The sequence below is a fragment of the Dermochelys coriacea genome, chromosome 1 (genome assembly GCF_009764565.3).
Source record: "Dermochelys coriacea isolate rDerCor1 chromosome 1, rDerCor1.pri.v4, whole genome shotgun sequence".
Lineage (NCBI taxonomy): Eukaryota > Metazoa > Chordata > Testudines > Dermochelyidae > Dermochelys > Dermochelys coriacea.
The window spans coordinates 244,034,735-244,056,178 of record NC_050068.2 but is presented as its reverse complement, the minus strand read 5'-3'; the positions used below and the strand labels follow the sequence as shown (position 1 = coordinate 244,056,178).

Sequence of the window (21,444 nt, the reverse complement as noted above, 5' to 3'; positions counted from 1 at the left end):
GGCTCCCATAAAACCTCCCTTCTGCATGTCTCTGGCCCCTCCAGAGGTCCTCTAACCTCCCCAACCCCACAGCGCTCCCACAGTGCAAGGAATAAGAGAGAACAAAGCCTCAGGTCTATCCATTCCACCCTACATGTCAGTGAGTCAATTGCTCGACCGGAGCAATCCCTGCACCCAGGACTCTTGCGACACAATTGCATAGGACAGCAGACATTTCATGTTGATAACTTAAACATACTATCGCTCTCTCAAGATGAGGAATCTACACCGGCTAAAGACATGCTTTTAGCACCGAGGCCAAACATGTCCTAGGAAACACTGAAATCATGGTCTGCCAGGGGAATAAAAGCAAAGCCAAATTTATGGATTTAGAGAGACCCCACAGCCTGAATTGGACATGCCTAGACCTCACAATAAACCAGAGGAGTTTCAGGCTGGCTATAAAATCCAATCTGAGAAAGGACTGTGGAAATCTATCTAAACCATAAAAAAAATATACTAGGCAAATACAACCTCACTAAAGTCACTGCAAGAACTATTTGACAGAATAATTCAACTCATCTGGGACCAAAGACTAGGACTTAACAGCAAACTACATTGAATTCCCCTAGAGTAAATCCTGCAAATGAACTAGGTGGACAGAGGAACTCGTCCAACAACAGCTGCTGAGCAGAACAAAGGCAACTGCCTTTGCCGAGCAATATATAAGGAAGATACTGAACTGCTGATATCACTTCAAAGAGCAGTTAAAGACCAAAATTTGACATTTGATGAAAGAACACAAACTACTCATTCAAAAACAAGTAATGCTAGACACACTAGGCCCAACCTTTAAGTTCACAACATCCTAGTAAGACACAATGCAAAAGTTGAATTTCTAAACAGGATCTTCATTCTGGCAGCTCACGATACCATAGTGAAATACACAGAACACAGGCAGACGCTCGAGTACAGTCTCAGCTCTCACAATGTACCCAGTTGGAGGTGCAAGATACTAGAAACTTAGGGAGGAATCATACTGCAACCAACATGGCTGAGCAGAAATCAAAACCAAAAGACATCATCTATTCCACTGCTCAAACAACAAAGAACAAGAAAAAGACACCACAAGTTATCATAAATAGTAAGATTTCCCATTTAAAAGTGAAAAAGAAGAAACTGAGCAGAACTGGGGCAGAAATAGGACTGCAGTATGTGGCAGCCTGCCATGGAGTTAAAAACAAACACTACCAAATTGCTGCAGGCTAAAAGCAAACCCAACACAGGCAACTATTTGATCATACTTAAGGCTATGATTTAGTCATGGAGGTTGCAGAAGTCACGGAATCCGTGACTTCCAGCGACCTCCATGACTTCAGAATGCGGTGGTGGTCAGGAGCTGCAGTGTCCCCCGCCACTCAGTGGCAAGGAGTGGCTCCCAGAGCTCCAAGTCGCCTGTGGCAGTGGGGCCCCGGAGCTCCCAACCACCGTGGGGAACCCTCCCGCACTCCTGGGCACCAGAGACGGGGATACCCCGCAGCTCCCGGCCCCACGTCCTCGGAGGTGCAGGTGGCAGCTCCTAGTCCCTGTGCAGCTGCCCGCCTCAGGCCGTGTAAGGACCCACAGATCCCCATTTTGTCACCAATATTTTTAGTAAAAGCCAGGGGCAGGTCACGGCTTTCATGAATTTTTCTTTTTGCCCATGATCTGTACATGACTATTACTAAAAATTAGGGCTGTCAAGCGATTAAAAAAAAATAACTGCACTTAACAATAAAACAATGTAAAACTTTAGAGCCTCAGACAGGAGAGGCAAGGAGCTCAGGGGGTGAGGAGGGGGGAATCAGCCTCAGCTGGGGGAGGTGTGGAGCTTTGGGGTGGGGGAGGTATGGAGCTCAGGGGTAGGGGTGGAATCAGCCCCATAGCTCGGGATGGGGGGTCAGTCCCAGCCCTGGGCGGCATGGGGCTCGGGTGCGTGTGTGTTGGGGAGGAGGGGAAAGAGGGTCAGCCCCAGCTGCAGCCAGCACAGGGCTCGGGGGGAGGTGGGGAGGAGGCTCAGCATGCGTCCATGCTGATGACGGGTTCTGCTTGGTAATGATTCAAAGCACAGTGGACCATTTTCATCGTCTGAGTCAGATGCCACCAGCAGAAGGTTGTTTTTCCTTTTTTGTGGTTCGGATTCTGTAGTTTCCGCATCGGAGTGTTGCTCTTTAAAAGACATCTGAAAGCGTTCTCCACACCTCGTCACTCTCAGATTTTGGAAGGCACTTCAGATTCTTAAACCTTGGGTCGAGTGCTGTATCTATCCTTAGAAATCTCACATTGGTACCTTCTTTGTGTTTTGACAAATCTTCTGTGAAAGTGTTCTTAAAACGAGTATGTTCTAGGTCATCATCCAAGACTGCTACAACGTGAAATATATGGCAGAATGCGGGTAAACCAGAACAGGAGAGAAACAATTCTCCCCCAAGAGTTCAGTCACAGATTTAATTAACGTATTATTTTTTTAACTAGCATCATCAGCATGGAAGCATGTTCTCTGGAATGGTGGTTGAAGCATGAAGGGGCATATGAATAATTAGTATATCTGGCATGTAAATACCCTGCAACGCCAGCTACATAAGTGTTACGCGAAGACCTGTTCTCACTTTCAGGTGACATTGTAAATAAGAAGCAGTCAGCAGTATCTCTCGTGAACGTAAACAAACTTGTTTGTCTTAGCAATTGGCTGAACAAGAAGTAGAACTGAGTGGACTTCTAGGCTCTAAAGTTTTACATTGTTTCATTTTTGAGTGCAGTTATGTAACAAACAAACAAAAATCTACATTTGTAAGTTACACTTTCACGATAAAGAGATTGCACTACAGTACTTGTATTAGGTGAATTGGAAAAATACTATTTCTTTTGTTTATCATTTTTACAGTGCAAATATCTGTAATAAAAAACAACAACAAAATGAGCCCTGAACATTTTGTATTCTGTGTTGTAATAGAGATCAATATATTTGAAAATGTAGAAAAACATCCAAAAATATTTAATACATTTCAATTGGTATTCTATTGTTTAACAGTGTGATTAATTGTGATTAATTTTTTAAATTGCAGTTAATTTTTTTGAGTTAATCATGTGAGTTAACTGAGATTAATCGACAGCCCTAGTTTTTACTTTAAAAATGCAGGGATGAGAAGTACATTACTTTCTGTAGCCTCGTCTCTTGCCGCCCTCTGGTGGCAGCTTGTGTTACTGAGCCTGACCAAACATGTTTTTCGGAGCAGCTGATGCTTCCCTTCCACGCACAGGGTCTGCAATTAACTTGTTAATTTGACAGCCCTACTAAAAATATCATGACATAATCTTAGCCTTAATCATATCACACTCTGATCAAACCTGAATTCAGTCTATTTTTGCTGGGGGTACATCTGGCCCTCCCCACCTCCTTTGGAACTCTGGTGGATCTCCAAGGCCCCTTCACTGCCACAGTCTTATTGCAGCATTTGGTTTTCTCCTGCTTGGCACTCAGCATCAGTCCCAGTTCCCTGTGTGACAGCAACATACCTGTTGAAGATATCACTAGACACTTTCTGCAAATACTGAAGTGCATCTGCAACCTGATGAATAGCCTCTTCCCTGCGCAAGTCAGGTTGGATCAGAGGGACAGAGTAAGTCTGCCCTTCCAAGAAGTGCTTCTGGGTCACTGTAGCCATTGTGCCTGTGGGAGAGAGAGAGTGTGAATAGGTTTCAGAGTAGCAGCCGTGTTAGTCTGTATTCGCAGAAAGAAAAGGAGTACTTGTGGCACCTTAGAGACTAACAAATTTATTTGAGCATAAGCTTTCGTGAGCTACCGCTCACTTCAACTCACGAAAGCTTATGCTCAAATAAATTTGTTAGTCTCTAAGGTGCCACAAGTACCCCTTTTCTTACTGTGAATAGGTAATTGCAGCATATGCAGCTCCATCTCATCACAGCCTTTATCGCAGGAACCTTATACCTTTACTCTTCTCCTTGACTTAGATAGACACAAGAGAGAACACCAGAAACTGGGAAGGAGAGGGCAAGCTAGGCACAAGCTACAACAGCACCATCTAGAAATCTGCAACAGTCTCTTTCATGTAATCAGCCAAAGCCATTGTGCAGTGAAGAGGGAAGATTTTACCTTGCTTGGATGCTCCTCAGGACAAGGATTGTATCTTTGGTCTAAGTTTTGTACAGCACTCAGCAAATCAGTGCTCAAAATAATTATGTTGAAAACAAAGCATCACATTTCAGAATATAAAATCATTTTATCATCAGACTATGGAAGAACATACTGGAAGAAGAATAATCTCTTTCTCCCCTTTTCCATCCCCAGACTCATTCCACATCTGTACATTTCAGAGCCACCCAATCCTAGAAGTAAAACCTGAAATGTTTCAGTTCACGTTTATACCACAAGAATCACCTCCTCCAAGTAGCAGAGGAGTTATGAAGTTATTGCACAAACTCACCTACTCTGATTTGATTACACATGAGTCTCCAGTTTAGCACTAGGGACTGAGACCAATAAGGCCAGTTCATACTCCTAGTGACCCATCGACTCTTCCCCAATACCTATATTGGAAAAACCCTATTTATTTTACATTCCTTTCATGAACAAAGCCTGGATGTTCGTGGCAACTTTCCTGTTGCACTCAGCACACAGAAGTCTAGAAGTGCCAAAAGTCTCATCAAGGATGTGTATGAGGCCAATGTCATCTCCAAATCACCCTCACATCTCTACCCCAAGGTCAGTATAGACCCAGGACAGGATCACCTATTGGCCTAAAATTTCCTTAAATGCCCTCATGACAACTGTGTTGGTGTCATTCTGAATTGTTCCTGTAGTTTTCCAGAGAGTCTGCCGTGGTTCACCGTACAAGAAGAAAAAACCGCCAGGAACCAGAGGGAGGGAGTCACTATACTTCTTTCTCCATGGAGGGCTGGTCACCTCCTCCCCATGCTGTGCTTCCAGTGCAGCAGTCTGGGAGCTGATCCTTGTTCATGAAGACAGAGGCAAAAAAAAGCACTGAGAACATTAGCTTTTTCCACATCCTCTGTCACTAGGTTGCCTCCCTCATTCAGTAAGGGGCCCACACTTTCTTTGGCTTTCTTCTTGTTGCTAACATACCTGAAGAAACCTTTCTTGTTACTCTTAACATCTCTTGCTAGCTGCAACTCCAAGTGTGATTTGGCCTTCCTGATTTCACTCCTGCATGCCTGAGCAATAATTTTATACTCCTCTCTGGTCATTTGTCCAATCTTCCACCTCTTGTAAGCTTCTTCTTTGTGTTTAAGATCAGCAAGGATTTCACTGTTAAGCCAAACTGGTCGCCTGCCATATTTACTATTCTTTCTATACATCGGGATGGTTTGTTCCTGCAACCTCAATAAGGATTCTTTAAAATACAGCCAGCTCTCCTGGATTCCTTTCCCCTTCACATTGACTTCCTCAGGGAACTGATGGGCAGGATCTCTAGGGAGAATAAAGTCTGCTTTTCTGAAGTCCAGGATTCGTATTCTGCTGCTCTCCTTTCTTCCTTCTGTCAGGATCCTGAACTTGACCATCTCATGGTCACTGCCTCCCAGGTTCCCAATCATTTTTGCTTCCCCTACTAATACTTCTCGGTATGTGAGCAGCAGGTCAAGAAGAACTCTGCCACTAGTTGGTTCCTCCAGCACTTGCACCAGACAATTGTCCCCTACACTTCCCAAAAACTTCCTGGATTGTCTGTGCACTGCTGTATTGCTCTCCTAGCAGATATCAGGGTGATTGAAGTCTCCCATGAGAACCAGGGCCTGTGATCTAGTAACTTCTGTTAGTTGCCTGAAGAAAGCCTTGTCCCCCTGGTCTGGTGGTCTATAGCAGACTCCCACCACGACATTACCCTTGTTGCTCACACGTCTAACTTAATCCAGAGACTCTCAGGTTTTTCTGAAGTTTCATACCAGACCTCTGAGCAGTCATACTGCTCTCTTACATACAATGCAACTCCCCCACCTTTTCTGCCCTGCCTGTCCTTCCTGAACAGTTTATATCCATCCATGACAGTACTCCAGTCATGTGAGTTATCCCACCAAGTCTCTGTTATTTCAGTTAATTGATTGTCTCAGTCCAGTTCCCAATTGAAAAGTGTCAATACAAAAAAAGCTAGTATTAGAAGTAGAATCAAGTTATTGGCACTCAGAAGCTATGAGGGCTACTGTCCAGATCCCATCACTCCTTTCCAGGAGAAGCAGATTAGTGGGACAAGGTGTGTAAAGCCCGTACTGCCACTATCCCAGTTTTGCAGCTACACTACTTTAGTTTCCTGAGCTCTCAACGCAACACCTTTCCGCAGAGCTTGATTCAAAATATATATATACAAACACTATATACAAATTATATAAATAGACATCGTAGAAAGCAGACAGACATGATTACTTATATGCAAGGCAACAAATTAAAGCTTTACAAAGAGAAGCGGGAGAAATGGAAGAGGCACCTTGAAACAAATGGACTTGGAAAATGAACACGAAAGGGTTTGTTAAAATGGCTTTTGGCTACTCCCTGTGACTAAAATAAGCAGATAAAGTAGCAGGCTTTCCGAATGATGCAGGTAGTAGCCTACCACAGCTCTGGCAAAAGAGAGAGTTTGTTCTACACAGCTGCTTGGGTCTGCTAGAATGAGAGGAGATTTTAGGCCGAGCACTTCCTGAACTATGGCAAGTTTGACTTCACTCACTTCTGAGGCCAGAACACAAGACAAAGCAGGAGAATCGAGCACAGCTGTAGGCACTGTCCTACCTCCAGCACATTCAGAAAGGGAAAAGCAGAGATTTGCAGATATCCTAACCCAGAGCCAAGCAGCACAGCAAACTTAAGTGCCATTGGCTAGGAAAATCTAGAACTTCTTTACATGGTTCAACTGGTGCCCAGCCCTCACAAAGCCTATATGACGGAGCCTTTCATACACTACACAGTATGAATGATTGCCAATGTAACAGTGGGCAGATTCAAGTGTCAACTCAGAAAACATTAGAAACAGGCCTACCATTTCATAGAATCATAGAATAGAATATCAGAGTTGGAAGGGACCTCAGGAGATCATCTAGTCCAACCCGCTGCTCAAAGCAGGACCAATCCCCAATTTTTTTTTCCCCAGATCCATAAATGGCCCCCTCAAGGACTGAACTCACAACACTGGGTTTAGCAGGCCAATACTCAAACCACTGACCTATCCCTCCCCCTTAAATGAAAAGGAAGAGGGGCAAGAGAAGAACTAGGGGTTCTTAATGTCATGGATTATAACTGCTTCACTCTTGCAAAGGTAGAGTACTCAGAGACTACAGTTATAAAGATGGCCATACAAATCCCTAAAATAGAATGTTTGCTCATTAGAGGTTTTAATTCGTAATGATCTGATCTGCCACATACTTGCAGAAGAACAGAAGCTGGGCTGTTCCTTGCAGTCAAAGAAGCACTGGTCTCAGAAGCAACAGAGCTTATGGGCTCTACCCTCTTATTGTTCAATTCTGTCTTCTGCCATCCCCAAGCTCTCAGCCTCTGCATTTTAGTAAGCAAAGCTAAGCTGTGCTCCAAAGTTCAATATGAATCCTAAGTGCCTTAGCAAGTGAGGAAGAGAAAAAGACCTTGGCAACCTGATGGGACCTGACTACAAGTGTCAGGTTTGGGGTGGGCTAGGTAGTCTGTGATCACCTCCTCCTGCCCGTGGGGTCAGTGTGACGGCAGCTGTATACCCCAGCCCTGCCATCTGCTGCCAGCTCACTGTGCAGCATGCACTGCGCAATAAGCATGCTGAGTCGCTGTACCTCTCTCTCTGCAGCACTCACAGCAGAGCAAGGTGGTGACAGCAGCATGGGCAGCAGGTATCATAGGCTAGGGGAGGCTGTGCTTCCCCAAACAGCCTAGCATGGCCCAGCCCACACTCCACCCCCAGGCCAGGCCCCCTTCTGCAGTTCCCAGCACTCGGTTCCCAGGCTGGCTGGCCTGCCTCCTGCAGGGACTCGGGGCGTCTGGTGCTGGGGGCCCTGCAGCCGCACCAACCAGCACACCAGGGCTGGCTGCCCCAGAAGGGATGGGGGAGGGGAGGAGCTTCAGGCACAAGGGGAGGGGCTGGGAGTTAGCCTCCCCCAACAGCCAGGTCACTGGCCGCCCATGGGCAGGAGCCAGCAGGAGTGGGCTATACAGCCACCGAGGCACTGACCCCACAGGTAGAAGGAGGCTGGAGACAAATTGTGGGCATTGGGAGCGGGAAGCCCCCACTTGGACAAGCCTCAGGATGAGGCAGTGGCGCTGAGACATGTTGGGGGAATGGCCCAGGGCAGGCAAAACCAGCTGTCCTTCAGGTGCATGGTGCAGAGCTGGGGTGGGCAGCAGGTCATGAGAGAGGCAGCAGGACCAGAGAGTAAATAGCCCCAGTGACTCCATGGAGGAAACAAAGTAAAGAAAATGGAGTCCAGGCCAGCATCTAGACCTTTGCAACCCAATGCGAACCACACTACAAAAGCGTTGGGTGAGGTGTGAAAACAACCCAATGGGCTCAGGTCGAATCGGATTGACTCTGGTGTAGCTGGTTCATGACAGGCTTTAAATTTAGGCCCAAGGAGACCTCTAAAGAGAAGAGTCCTTTCCTGGCATTCTGCATATTTGTTACTAAAGTTACTCCGACCTGAAGTTTTGACCAAAACATCTTTACTTATGAATATTCAAGGTGGCATTTTTGCCTGGAATCCACTGTGGATTTGTCCAACAGTGGCAGCTGTCATAGAGAGTGCCAGGGTTTGTCAAGGGACAAGGTGGGTGAGGTAATACCTTCTATTGGACCAACTTCTGTTGGTGAGAGACACATGCTTTTGAGGTTACACAGAGCTCTTCTTCGGGTCCTTTGGCTACACCACCACTGCATAGGGCTTGTCAATGCCATTTACACTCCAGCTGGTCTCCCTTTCCAGCTCCAGTCTCCATGCCAGCAGGAATGGAGGGAACAATAACTGCTGGGGAAGCTAAGATTGTCTTCTGATGGGGAGAGGAGAAAGAGTGCCACCCAAGATGCATAAACTGGTGCAGGGAACATTAAGCAGCCCAGAAATTTTAGCCATTTGATGCCAGCAGTAGTCACACTGCCCACTTCCAGCAGCCAGGTGAATTTATCAAGCCCCCAAAGAACATTCATGTGCGATTAGACATTTGGAAATTAATGTTTATTCTTTAAAATGTGGCAACTGCTTCAGAAATTACTTTTATACTGAACTCTATCTTTACTGTACCGTGGATTATTGTTCCTGGCATAAATTGGAGGGGCTGAAATTTGATTCAACAGCAGAGCAGAAGCCAGATAACTAACCCTGGTGGGAGTGCGGGATGGTTTCCCACTCACCCACAGGTGAAAAAGACAAGAGGTTTGCCCTGCTCCCTCTGCTAAGCCAACCTTTCCTTAGTTAGTGTAAAGTTTTATTTGGATTGCAGAAGGGAGGGGAAAGCACTCTGATAAGTTAGAGAATGAAAAAAGTCTATTTATACCTTTTTTAATTAACCATGGTCTACAATGTTATTAAGCAGCAATCAGAGATGCAGATGTTACTGATTTGATTGGGAAGAGGTGCACTGTGCTGAATATTAAGGAACTCTGCCCCATAAATAGGTTTAATCACCATCTGAAGGCTCAAAGGAAGTGATGAAAAAGGCATTAATAAGGTTGTAATTAGACCCTGCAGCAGGCTGCACTCCACCATAGCTCTCATGGTACCCGAGACCTCTTAAATAGCAGCTTACGAACCCACAGCCCATGAGAGACAGACCTGATTTAGATCCCAGGTTGCCTACTTCAGATACAAAAACCCAGACAAGGACTTCTCCACGTTTTGAAGGTCTCTCTGGCCAGACACACACTGTGAGGACACAGAGCCCTATGAAAAGGGAGGCGGGTGGAGTTAGCTTCCCAGCTCCTCCATCAGAGAGCTGCAGCAGGGACTGACTCCAGCTGTGCCTCACAGTGAGCAAATTAAACAGGGCAGCCAGAACTCCCCAGCCACAGGCACTGGCAAATAATGCAGACAGCTGGGGAGCTTTATAGGAGATTGTTCTCTCCCCCACCTTCCCAGCAGTATTTACCAGTCCATGAAAGGAACCTAGTCATAGGTGCAGGATCTACATCACACCACTGCTGCAGCTCCCAGGTAGAGACTCCTACCCACAAAATATGAGAGCAATACTCCCATTTACAGCCCAGCATTTCTGGAGTCTGGCACTTCCATAGGGACACAGCTTGAGGAGGGGAGAGGAGAAAAATGGCCTTCCTACATCACATCAGAAAAGCCAGGTGCTCCCTGTCATTCACTGGCAGATGTCATTGGAGCAGCCAGTCCTTTCACAAAGGGAGTTAACCACCCACACGTTACAGCCTCAGAAGAGGCAGCCTACTGAAGAGTTTGCCCTGGTATCCATCATGACTCAAGGGCTTCGCGTGCACACCACATACTGGATCCTTGCCTCTCATCCATCAATGTGCACCTAGACTGAAATGGGGTGGGCATCACCTATATTATAGCCATAATGGAATGGGTTACTGTAGGCTATTACCGCAGTAAACTGGGGAGCAAGGTAACATCTGATTTGGGACCTGCTTTAGCAGAAAGACCCTCCATACCCTTTCTCCCTTCCCCATATGTCTATTTAAGTGACAGTCTCCTCCTCCATTCTACCAGGGAATGGCAGAAGTGGGTTCCATTGCTGCTGTGACTACATCTCATTCCACAACTCCTGCACCGAAAGATGAAGGGGAAAAAATCCTAGTGCCCTATTGGCAGAAGGCCTTCACTAATCACCACGCCTGTTCCTGGAGGCTCCATCCTTTCCCCTGCTGCTGTGCCACAAGGTACGGCATGGACAGTATTCACATCCTCGTCCAGGGGAGAGAACAGCACAGACTGGTTCCACCATTTCATCCCCATAACCCATAATTTCTATAGGCATTTTCCAGGTGCGAAGAACAGCAACCACTGTATCTGCATAAAGCACGAACAACATTAGGATCCAGCAGGACTTTAAAATGCCCGATACATCTGATCTGAATGACACTAAACTTCCAGTCCAACCCAACCCAGCAAGGGAATTTGTATAAAAATGCCTTCAATCAGTTTCAGAGTAAATATGAGCAAAACAAAAAACCTAACAAGCCCATGCGACACTTCAAACAACTACTTAAAAAATACTGCTTAGATGTTCATGTACATACAATAGCAAGAAGAGACTGTAGTATAAGCTGGAATCCAAAACTGAAGGTGTTTCATCTCAGAGGGTTTGATGCTCCATCTTTATATAGTCTACTTTGGAGTACCCCTATTTGTCCTAGGCTTAGCTTTTCAAAAGGTTTCAGAGTAGCAGCCATGTTAGTCTGTATTCACAACTTCTACAATTCAGACTGGGCCTTCGGATTACAGCTTCCCTGTTTCTCAGTGTGTCTATATGAGTTCAGAATACTGTTAGAGACTTTACTCCTTCAGGGAACAATATAACCAGTAAGTATTTGCAGTGACATAGGAAAGCCTTCCCAAAGCAAGCCAGTATTTATTAGTCACCTGGAGTACAGATTTTGATAGTCCTTAGGTCAGCATGGAAAAACCAAGCTTAAGACAAAGTTTCCAATGGCAAAAAGCAACTGCTCCATTATTCTATGGCCTCCTAGAATCCATCATAGTCTCCATCAGATCTTCTGTCTCTCTGGCCTGGTCTACTTTTAAATCTTAGATTGACATAGCTACAGCACTCAGGGATGTGAAAAATCCATACCCCTGAGCACCATAGCTATGCCGACCTAACCACCAGTGCAGACGAAGCTAGGTCAACAGAAGAAAAACCCTTCCATCACTAAAAGAAAAGGAGTACTTGTGGCACCTTAGAGACTAACAAATTTATTAGAGCATAAGCTTTCGTGAGCTACATCATGCAGCATGCATCCGATGAAGTGAGCTGTAGCTCACGAAAGCTTATGCTCTAATAAATTTGTTAGTCTCTAAGGTGCCACAAGTACTCCTTTTCTTTTTGCGAATACAGACTAACACGGCTGCTACTCTGAAACCTTCCATCACTGTAGTCTTCATCTCGACTACAGGGTTATAGTGGCATAGTTAAGTGGCCGTAGCTATGCCATAATAGCACCTGCGGTGTAGACATGGCCATCCCAGTTTTCAACAGTCACCTGACACCTCCTGTCTTTATCCCTCATCGCAGCCTCCGTTGTGTTTCACATCTCCACCTTGGTTGGCAGGTGGTAAGAGATAATGCCCAGTCAGAGTTTGGTCATTGGTTCTTCTATTCATATGTGCTGATTCCATTCAGTTCTTGATAGCATTTTTGGGTCCAAGCCAGACTAGCGTATGTGACATATGCCCATCCCTAGTTTCGCTGTTCCAGAGGAAGAAATTAACCCATTTGCTACTAGTGAGTAGCAATACAAAGTGAACAGGTAAATTGAGTCACACATATTGTTCATAAAAATTCTCCACAACTCTTGACCCTTTATCAACAGACTGAGCAGGACCACTCCCCACCAGTGATCTAGGGAACTTCAAGCATCCTCCTAATCTGGGATGCAGGCTCCTCTCAGTTGAGCTAAAACACAAATGTCATCAATATGTGCCAAGACAAATTTTTCCCCAGTAGCTGTTCTACCACGCATTTTCAAGATTTACAGTACACATTCCATTAGAACCATATGGTTTTCATAAAACAGTACAGAGCAGTTTCAACTCTGTGCCATATAACTACTCCATTAAATCACACTAACAGGATTCATATGGAAGAGTTCCCATGCCCCCCCGTGGCACATTTGCCACCCTGAAACTTTTGGGTTTGGAACTGAGAGCAAGTCTTGCCACTACCTCCTCCCATTCATCATCTGGGAAGCGAGGAGGGAGGCAAACCCACAATCCTCAAGGCATCAGCTATCTTGGGGAAGCAGTATGGCCTAGTAGCTAGGCACTGGACTAGTACTCAGGAGACCCGAGTTCTAATCCCAACGCGGCTACTAGCTTGTTGGGTGACTTTGGGCAAGTCACTTTCCTGCTCTCTGCCTCAATTTCCCATCTGTAAAATGGGGATAATGATACTGACTCCCTTTGAAAAGTGCTTTGAGATTTACTGATGAAAAGCGCTGCACTAAAGGTAGGTATTATTGCTGAACAAGTACATTTCCTGTAACTGAAATGATTATCTTGAGGGGTAAGGGAGGGAATAATAAGAAACAGGATTCAACTGGATTGCTTTGGCATCAAAAGATTAAACTCATCCTATTGTCACAGATGCAAATGGATGGATTCTGGGAAGGGGTAGGCGAAAAAGGTAAATATTGAAGGAAAAAACTTACTGAAGTTACAGAACTGTGCTTCAATCATACCCGCTCTGTCAGTGAAGATGGCCCCCACAGCCACCCCCATCTCACAGCAGATATTCCTCTTCTTTATAGGGTCCCTCCATTCTTTTACTAGAGAATTGTATTTTCAAGAGACTCCTTTTCAACTCTTGCTCTCACCAAGAAAAGCTTAAGACCCATTTTTGTTTGCAGTGTTGTTGTAGCCATGTTGGTCTCATATAGGTGGCAAGTTTAAAACACACAAAAGGAAATTTTTTTCACACAATGCACAGTCAAGCTGTGGAACTCCTTGCCGGAGGATGTTGTGAAGGCCAAGACTATAACAGGGTTCAAAAAAGAACTAGATAAGTTCCTGAAGGATAGGTCCATCAATGGCTATTAGTCAGGATAGGCAGGGATGGTGTTTGCCAGAAGCTGGGGATGGGTGAAGGGGTGGATCACTTTATGATTACCTGTTCTGTTCATTCCCTCTGAGGCAACTGGCATTGGCCACTGTTGGAAAACAGGATCCTGGGCTAGTTTGACCTTTGGTCTGACTCAGTATGGCCATTCTTATGTTCTTAGGATATTAGAGAGACAGGTGGGTAAGACCTGAAGAAGAGCTCTGCATAGCTCAAAAGCTTGTCTCTTTCACCAACAGAAGCTGGTCCAATAAGAGACATTACCTCACCCACCCTGTCCTTCTAAGACCCCTTTTAAACATTCTCAATGTCAGATCTAGCCTCCCCATCCCTTTATTTGACTGCCCAGTTGAGGCCATTTCATCTGTGTCCATTCCCACTTAGGCCTAGGATATGTCCAAGTTCCCTGTTCAATCTTACTTGCCTTTGACACCATTTAAATGTGATAAACTGTCTTAACTATCTGAGTCTCCATGAGGATTCCAGCTGTCCTGCTGCTGCAGCGCCAGCAAGCTCATATAGCTGGCTTTGGTTCAGCAGGGTTCAAAGCTCCTCAGCTTTAATACTGTCACATACAAACAATATATTTCTCTCAAAATATAGCATCTCCCTGAAATAAAACAGCTGGTCACTTCTTCCAACCCACAGGGCAATAATGTTCTATCGTCATCAGCTTCAGTCTTCTGCTTAGTGATCTTGCCCTCCCTTATCTTCCCCCCCTCCCACCCCATTATCACCACATTTCCCTCTCACCCAAATACTTCCAATATCCCATTTCCATCCTTTCCTCAGACCCACTAGATCTTCCCAGCATTTCCCTCAATATAAAAATTCATGCATATCACAATACTTTCCCCCCGTCCCTACCCCTGTATTACTAGGGCTCAATAGATGATATTTAGCACAGTCAGCTATTCAGTCTGATCATGCCAAATCCATTAGACTCAATCTGCCAGCTTTGTATATGCGGCAGCAAAGGGGATGCTCATGCTTCTTATAGACAATGTGGCAGCAGCTGGGACTCTCTGAGATAATACACATATAAACACTAGAAAGGGGGAACTTATTCAGTACTTCCAATGTTAGCTAGCAGGAAGACCCCAACAGGGTGTCTTGCTGTCCTATTTTTACCCCAGCTTTTTGTTGTCTGGAAATCAATAATCTAGAAAATAAACTGCAGGTTGGACTGCTTTTTGGCAGCGGTTATCTCAGGAAGAGGTCAGAGAGAGTGGAGATTAAAAACAGCAGAAATTGCTTTCAAGTGATAAACTATTCCCTTCAAACTCGGACACTATGGCCACAGGATACAGCATATCATTCCATCTCGCAACAGCTTCTCTCAAGACACAGTTCTCCTCCTCTTCTCCTGCCCACTATCTTTAATCTTCTGAAAGTGCCTGCCTTGCTCTTTCAGGTTTATTTTAGTATTATTTCTCCCAGCTGTGTTCTTCACCCTCTCTCCTACAACTCAGGCAGAGTGTGCAGTGTCTGCAGTTACCCAGTACTATGACAAAAAGAAAAGGAGTACTTGTGGCACCTTAGAGACTAACAAATTTATTAGAGCATAAGCTTTCGTGAGCTACAGCTCACGGCTGCTACTCTGAAACCTGGTACTATGACAGTCCAGCAACCACACTGCAGAGTAATTCCCTAGGGATTATCTCCTTGCAGTTTTCCTGCCATAGAATTCTGGGAGCCAGGAAGTCAGGGCAGCACTTTTTATCTGAAGGGATGAAAATTACCTCAGCAGAATGGAGTTTGATGCTAAGTAACAAAGGAGAGATGAAGACAATGCTAGCATTCCAACTTGTTCTGATGCTACATGCACAGGTATTTATCTGCCAGAACTCCCATGAAGGAGCAGCCATGTCATGAGAACAGGGCTTGGAAAAAACTAATTTACTCACCACTAGCAAGTGGGAAGCTTTCCTAGGTGATCTTAAGCTCCTTCATTATCAATTCAGTGCAATTTAAGGTTGTTTATTTAATAATTACATTCCTGACCATCATGGGTGTTTAGATAGCATTCCAAACCTGAAGTGAGTGTAACCCGATGCAGTGTTCTCCTGAGTCTCCAGACAGTTCCACTAAATCTATCACTGCTCAAAATTTCCCCAATCAGAGTGAAACTAAAACACTAGCTAGACAGTTTAACTGCTGCTTTTTAAAATCTTATGGGCATCAATGAAAGCGACAAGAATCATGTCAATTTCACTCTTGCCACTTGGGAAACTTGGCTGTTAAAACACTGATGTTATTGCCTCTGGACCTCCCTAGTAGTTCTTCTTCCTGCTCCTCCTTTTCATATTTGCCTCTGGATAGTAAGCGTTTGGTAATTGTTTCCAAGCCCTGCATGAGAGCAACAAACATTAAGACTCTTTAAGTGAAGGGCCATTTCATACAGTGTTCCTTGCGGCTCAGAAATAGGCCCAGCATTCTCTGCTCAGCATCTGTCCTGATCAGAGTGACATCTTTTAAAGTATTGCAGACCAGCCTGTAGGAAATTTCCATGTCTGAGATTTGTTCTTAGATGATGGGGAGAAACTTTGGCAACCCTATCACCACCAAAGCTGTAACAACCCAGCGCTGACATAATATTCCAGGTTTGACAGGGTAAGGGGCATAAAGCCCACTCCAGAACCAAGCCTCATATATATATATATATATATATATAAGGAAACTTGGTTGGAGGAAAAAAATGGGGGGAGGGATTTCCCAGATTGTCAAAATTGTTCCTGTTGCCCCCCTTCCAACTTTTGAATTTTAAACAAAATTTTTAAATTTGGCCAGTTAAAATTGGCTAAATATTAAGTCTCTCTCCCTCTTTAGCAAGACAAAGTTTGAGAGAGCATATTCATAAAGCACCAGAACTCCATCATCAGTATCACAGTTCATAAATTTCCAACCCCAAAGCACTGTGGGAAAGTCAGGACACCTATTCCTGTACTTCTGACAGGTACACTGTAGCAGCAATTATTAAAGTTCCAATTTAAGCCAGTCCAGTGGCCTAGAAATTGCTATTCTATACCATCATGAAAGCTCTCCAGTTTAGAGTCCTCGCCCCTGGGCAGGCATGAGCTGAAAATAGTTCTCTAATTTACAGAATTCTTCTCTCATGGATAGAAATGCAGGACTGGAAGGGACCTCAACAGGTCATCTCGTTCAGTCCCCTGCACCTATTATCTAGACCATCCTGGAACAGGTGTTGTCTAAACTGTTCTTAAAGACCTCCAATGATGGCGATTCCACAGCCTCCCTAGGTAATTTGTTCCAGTGCTTAGCCACCTTTACAGTTAGGAAGTTTTTTCTTAATGTCCAACCTAAATCTCCCTGGCTTCAATTTAAGCCCATTGCTTCTTGTCCTGTCCTCAGTGGTTATGGAGAATGCTATCACCCTCCTCTTTCTACCAATTGTTTATGTACTTGAAGACTTATGTCCCTGAGACTTTTGTTTCCAGACAAAACAAACACAATTTTTGCAATCTTCCCTCCTAAGTCATGTTTTCTAAATCAATTTTGTTGCTCTCCTCTGGACTTTCTCCAGTTTGTCCACATCTTTCCTGAAGTGGGATGACCAGAACCAGGCACAATGTTCTAGTTGAGGCCTTATCAGTGCTGAGTAGAGTGGAAGAATTACTTCTCATGTCTTGCTTAAAGCACTCCTGCTAATACATCCCAGAATGACGTTTGCTTTTTTTGCAACAGTATTACACTGTTGACTCATATTTAGTTTGTGATCCACTATGACCCCCAGATCCTTTTGTGCAGTACTCCTTCCTAGGCAGTCATTTCCCATTTTGTATTTGTGCAATTGATTTTTCCTTCCCAAGAGGAGTACTTTGCATTATTCCTTATTGAATTTCATCCTGTTTATTTCAGACCATTGCTCCAGTTTGTCCAGATCACTTCGAATTCCAGTTCTGCCCTCTAAAGCACTTGCAACCCCTCTCAGCTTGGTATAAAGTTTGGTATGATAAGTGTACTCTCTATGCCATTATCCAAATCATTTATGAAGACATTGAATAGAATCGGACCCAGGAAAGATCTCTGCAAGACTCCATTCAATATACCCTTTCAGCTTGATTGTAAACCATTGATAACTATTCTAAGTACAGTTCTACAACCAGTGGTTTACCCATGTTATAGTAGGTTCATCTAGGCTATATTTCCCTAGTTTCCTTATGAGAGGGTCATATGACACAGTATCAAAAGCCTTACTGAAGTCAAGGAATAGCACATCTACTGCTTCCCCCTCCTCATCCACAAGGCTTGTTGCCCCATCAAAGCATTTTATAATAAAAGTAGAAGAAATAATCTGCAAAGAAGAAACCCTATTTTTAAAAAATGTGAATGCTCTACTTGAATTTTAAACAATACGGAACACCAGTCAGACCAATTGTTACCCTGCGTTTTCAGAACCCCCAACAGGGGCAACTTAACTATTTCACTCCAGGCGGTGTAAGGAATAAATCAACAGGAACACAGCACTTCTCTGTCTGATCAAGGAGTAATGCAAGTAAGCATGCTCTTGTCTAAAACTGCAGTATATTAGATTTAACCACACACAAACATAAGCAATAGGTTTAGAACAGCCCAGATATTTACCTAACATCTGGAATGGCATTGAGTAATTAACAGCAGGTTGGCAGTGGCCAGTTGCTTACCCACAGGGGAGAAAGGGTGTCAGGAAAAAAAGTCTCTCAAGATGGCTTCAGAGGACTGCTCCAAAGTACACTCTATTAGCTAATCTTTTATAACTAGCTTCTACAAAACACAAAGGTCATAATGACCCCCTAGTGGATCATCATTTTTCTAACTTTCAATAAACTTTAATATTAGAGGAGTCTAGACAAGGTTTTCCAATCACCAAGGTTTTCAGACTCAGTTGCTTACATGTTTGTCCCCTCCTTCCATTCTGATTAGCAGAAACTGCCAGCTAGATATCACCTTGCTTCTGAAAGTCTGTCTCCAAATTAACCCTTCATTAAGTGATGTTCTATTTCATTATTTCATGGCAGCTGAATGCACATAATATGGTTGGCAATTAGCTTGATCACATTCAGGAGTATATACCCCTCAAATCCAGGGCGACACAATGTCCTGTGGGAAAGTTGGGTTCCACACATAAGGAGCACACCTTTTGTCTGGCAGGAATGCTCTCGAGTCAGGAGTTAGGGATGTAACAGCCTTTTATTATTAGATTCCATCTTATTGTCTCCCAGGAGGCCAGGGGAGAATTGTTTCATCTACTCAAATATTAAAATGTTTCAAGCAAAAGAGCTCCCAGTACTTCCCACTGAATACCTGCAGTCCCTCCCCAAACATCTCACAGAGACAGTGTGTGTAAAGGGTTGATCCTCCTGCCCTTAAGTCAGTCTCTTTTCCCAAGACTTATTTTCCCCACATCATTTAAATTAATCCTTAAGTGATGTCAAGACACTTGCAACTGTAGAAAGAACTGTATCTGTGATGCTAGACTGAGGAAGAGCACAAGTAAACAGGGCCCAACATGCTAAGAAACAGACTTCCTTTATTTTCTCTTCCTATATAAGAGCTCAAATTGGTTATGCTTGGAAGCAGCACGACAGAGAGCAGACCATATCTGTAGTCCTGCCAAAGGCTTTGGAGCAGCAGTAGAGCAGAACAGATTTGATGTGACTAGGGAAATTGGTCGACAAATGTAAAGTAACACAAAAGAGCCAAAGCAATCAATCAATGGAAATAAGAAGCCAACAGAAACAAATTAGTGCAGGCAACAGGCTTTGAAATAGGAAACTGCCAGGCACAGGACAAGGAAGAAACAAAGGATTCTGGGATACAGCAGGAAAACAAGCCTGAGGAAATTCCAGTGATATCACAAGATCCTGTGATCAGCATCATGGAGTGGTCTGCTGAGTGTGGGTCATTCAAGAGGAGATGCGGCAGAAGTAGCAGCAGATGATACAAGACAAGAAAGCAGAGTAAAAAAAAAAAAAATCCCCAAGAATGCCATGTACAAGCCTCACAGACAGTCAACAACCAGTGCAGTCTGGAGTACAAGGACATGGAGGGGATTTAACAAGGTGTGTAGAACAAAGGATTATTGCCATTCCTGAGAAGTATTTATGTCCCTAATCCAGCAGAGATGGTGAGTCAGGGAGCACACGACAGTGACACCACCACTTCCATGTAGATGTACCAACCCGGTAAGGGTATGAGGGCAAGGCTATAGGGATCTGCACCGAAAAGAGGTCACTCCTGGGGAAAACAAGGTTTGGAGGGAGGATGTGGCACCAATGTAGAACAAGCTTCAGAGTCACCATTCAATGGCCAACACTATAAACTTCTCATTTTCAATCCCTGACCCCCTCCTACCTCAGTGACAGAGCCCTCAGTCTGTTCAGCTAGTGCCACTGCCATTACAGTTACATGATTCTTTTGGTGGAACGAGTGAGAGCTCTTTAAAGATAAGTATCCACCAGCACTCTCTCTTATCTATAGACCTTACATAGATCTATAGACCTTACAAAGTTCTGGTCAGCTCTCATCATCTCATGTCTCGGTTAGTGCAACATCCTCCTCTCTGGCCTTGACAAATGCAATCTTGGCCCATTGATATCCATTCAGAATGCTGCTGCAAAAGATCAAAGTGTTGGGCTAGGAAATTGAGCATGTTACCCCCTCTTTGTCATGCTTTAAGCACATCACTCCCTTCCTTGGCTCCCTCTTCTCTATCATGTCATACATAAGCTACTTGTCTCCACTTTCAAGACCCTTCATGACCTATCCCCACCCAACCCATCACATCTCATTCAGTAGCAAAAGATCAGCTTCCACTTCCAACTTCTCCATGATTCTAGCCTCCATTACCCACTTGTTTGAAAATCTAACGTGCACCTTTATGCTTTCTCCCATGCTGCTCCCCATAGGCTTGGGAGGAGCTCCCCATAAACATCCTCAAGACTCAGCCATTATCCTTCTTTAAATACCTTCTTAAAACTCTCCTTTGTCATGAGGCCTACAAAAAAAATGACAACGGCTAGGCTACTGGTGTACTAAGACCACTGCCTGTCACACTGCCAAATAGCATCTCATTGTTTCCTTGCGCTCCCCCTTTGTCTGTAGACATCTGTTGTATCATCTTAGACTACAAGCTCTTTGGGGCAGGGACTGTTTTGTTTTGTGTTTGGTGTTCTGGTCCATGCCCGGGATTCCTAGATGTTTTGATAATACAAATAAATAAGAAACGCACCACATTTAAGATGGAAGCACTGATGGACTGGTGGGTTGGGCATTTCTGTCTTGACAAAGCAGTCCCAGGGAACACATAGATTTAATAATGTTACCATTTTAGCTCTTTCCACTTTCTAAATGAGACAAGTTTATCAACCAAGTATAATTAAACAAACACATCAAGGGACCCTCAGACATCCTTCCCAAATCATGACAGCCTAACCAGAGCAGAAAGAGAGGAGTGGCAAAACAGCAGAACACGGAAGACTGAAATGCAGAAAATTTCCCAAGGGAGACATCAAAGTAAGTTTGCTTCCAGACCTTGCATCAGGCAGAGGAAGTGGTATCTGTTCTGTTCACAGTAATCTCAGTACTCTAGGAAGACTGGATGCCTCAGAAAATTGGCAATAGACAGGGAGCCTTTCACCTTTAGGTCACCTGATCTGGGCCAGATGACTGCAAGCCAT

The 21,444-nt window shown here is 44.3% G+C and overlaps 1 protein-coding gene across 1 annotated transcript in view; it reads right to left on the bottom strand.

The window, feature by feature from the left end:
- Nucleotides 1–21,444, bottom strand: part of WASHC1 (WASH complex subunit 1) — a 65,934-nt gene that overhangs the window by 40,599 nt on the left and 3,891 nt on the right. Inside the window, exon 2 of the mRNA XM_038383805.1 lies at nt 3,535–3,688. Within this exon, the coding sequence (XP_038239733.1) occupies nt 3,535–3,683 (149 nt within the window). The 5' untranslated portion in view covers nt 3,684–3,688. The remainder of the gene's footprint in view (nt 1–3,534; nt 3,689–21,444) is intronic.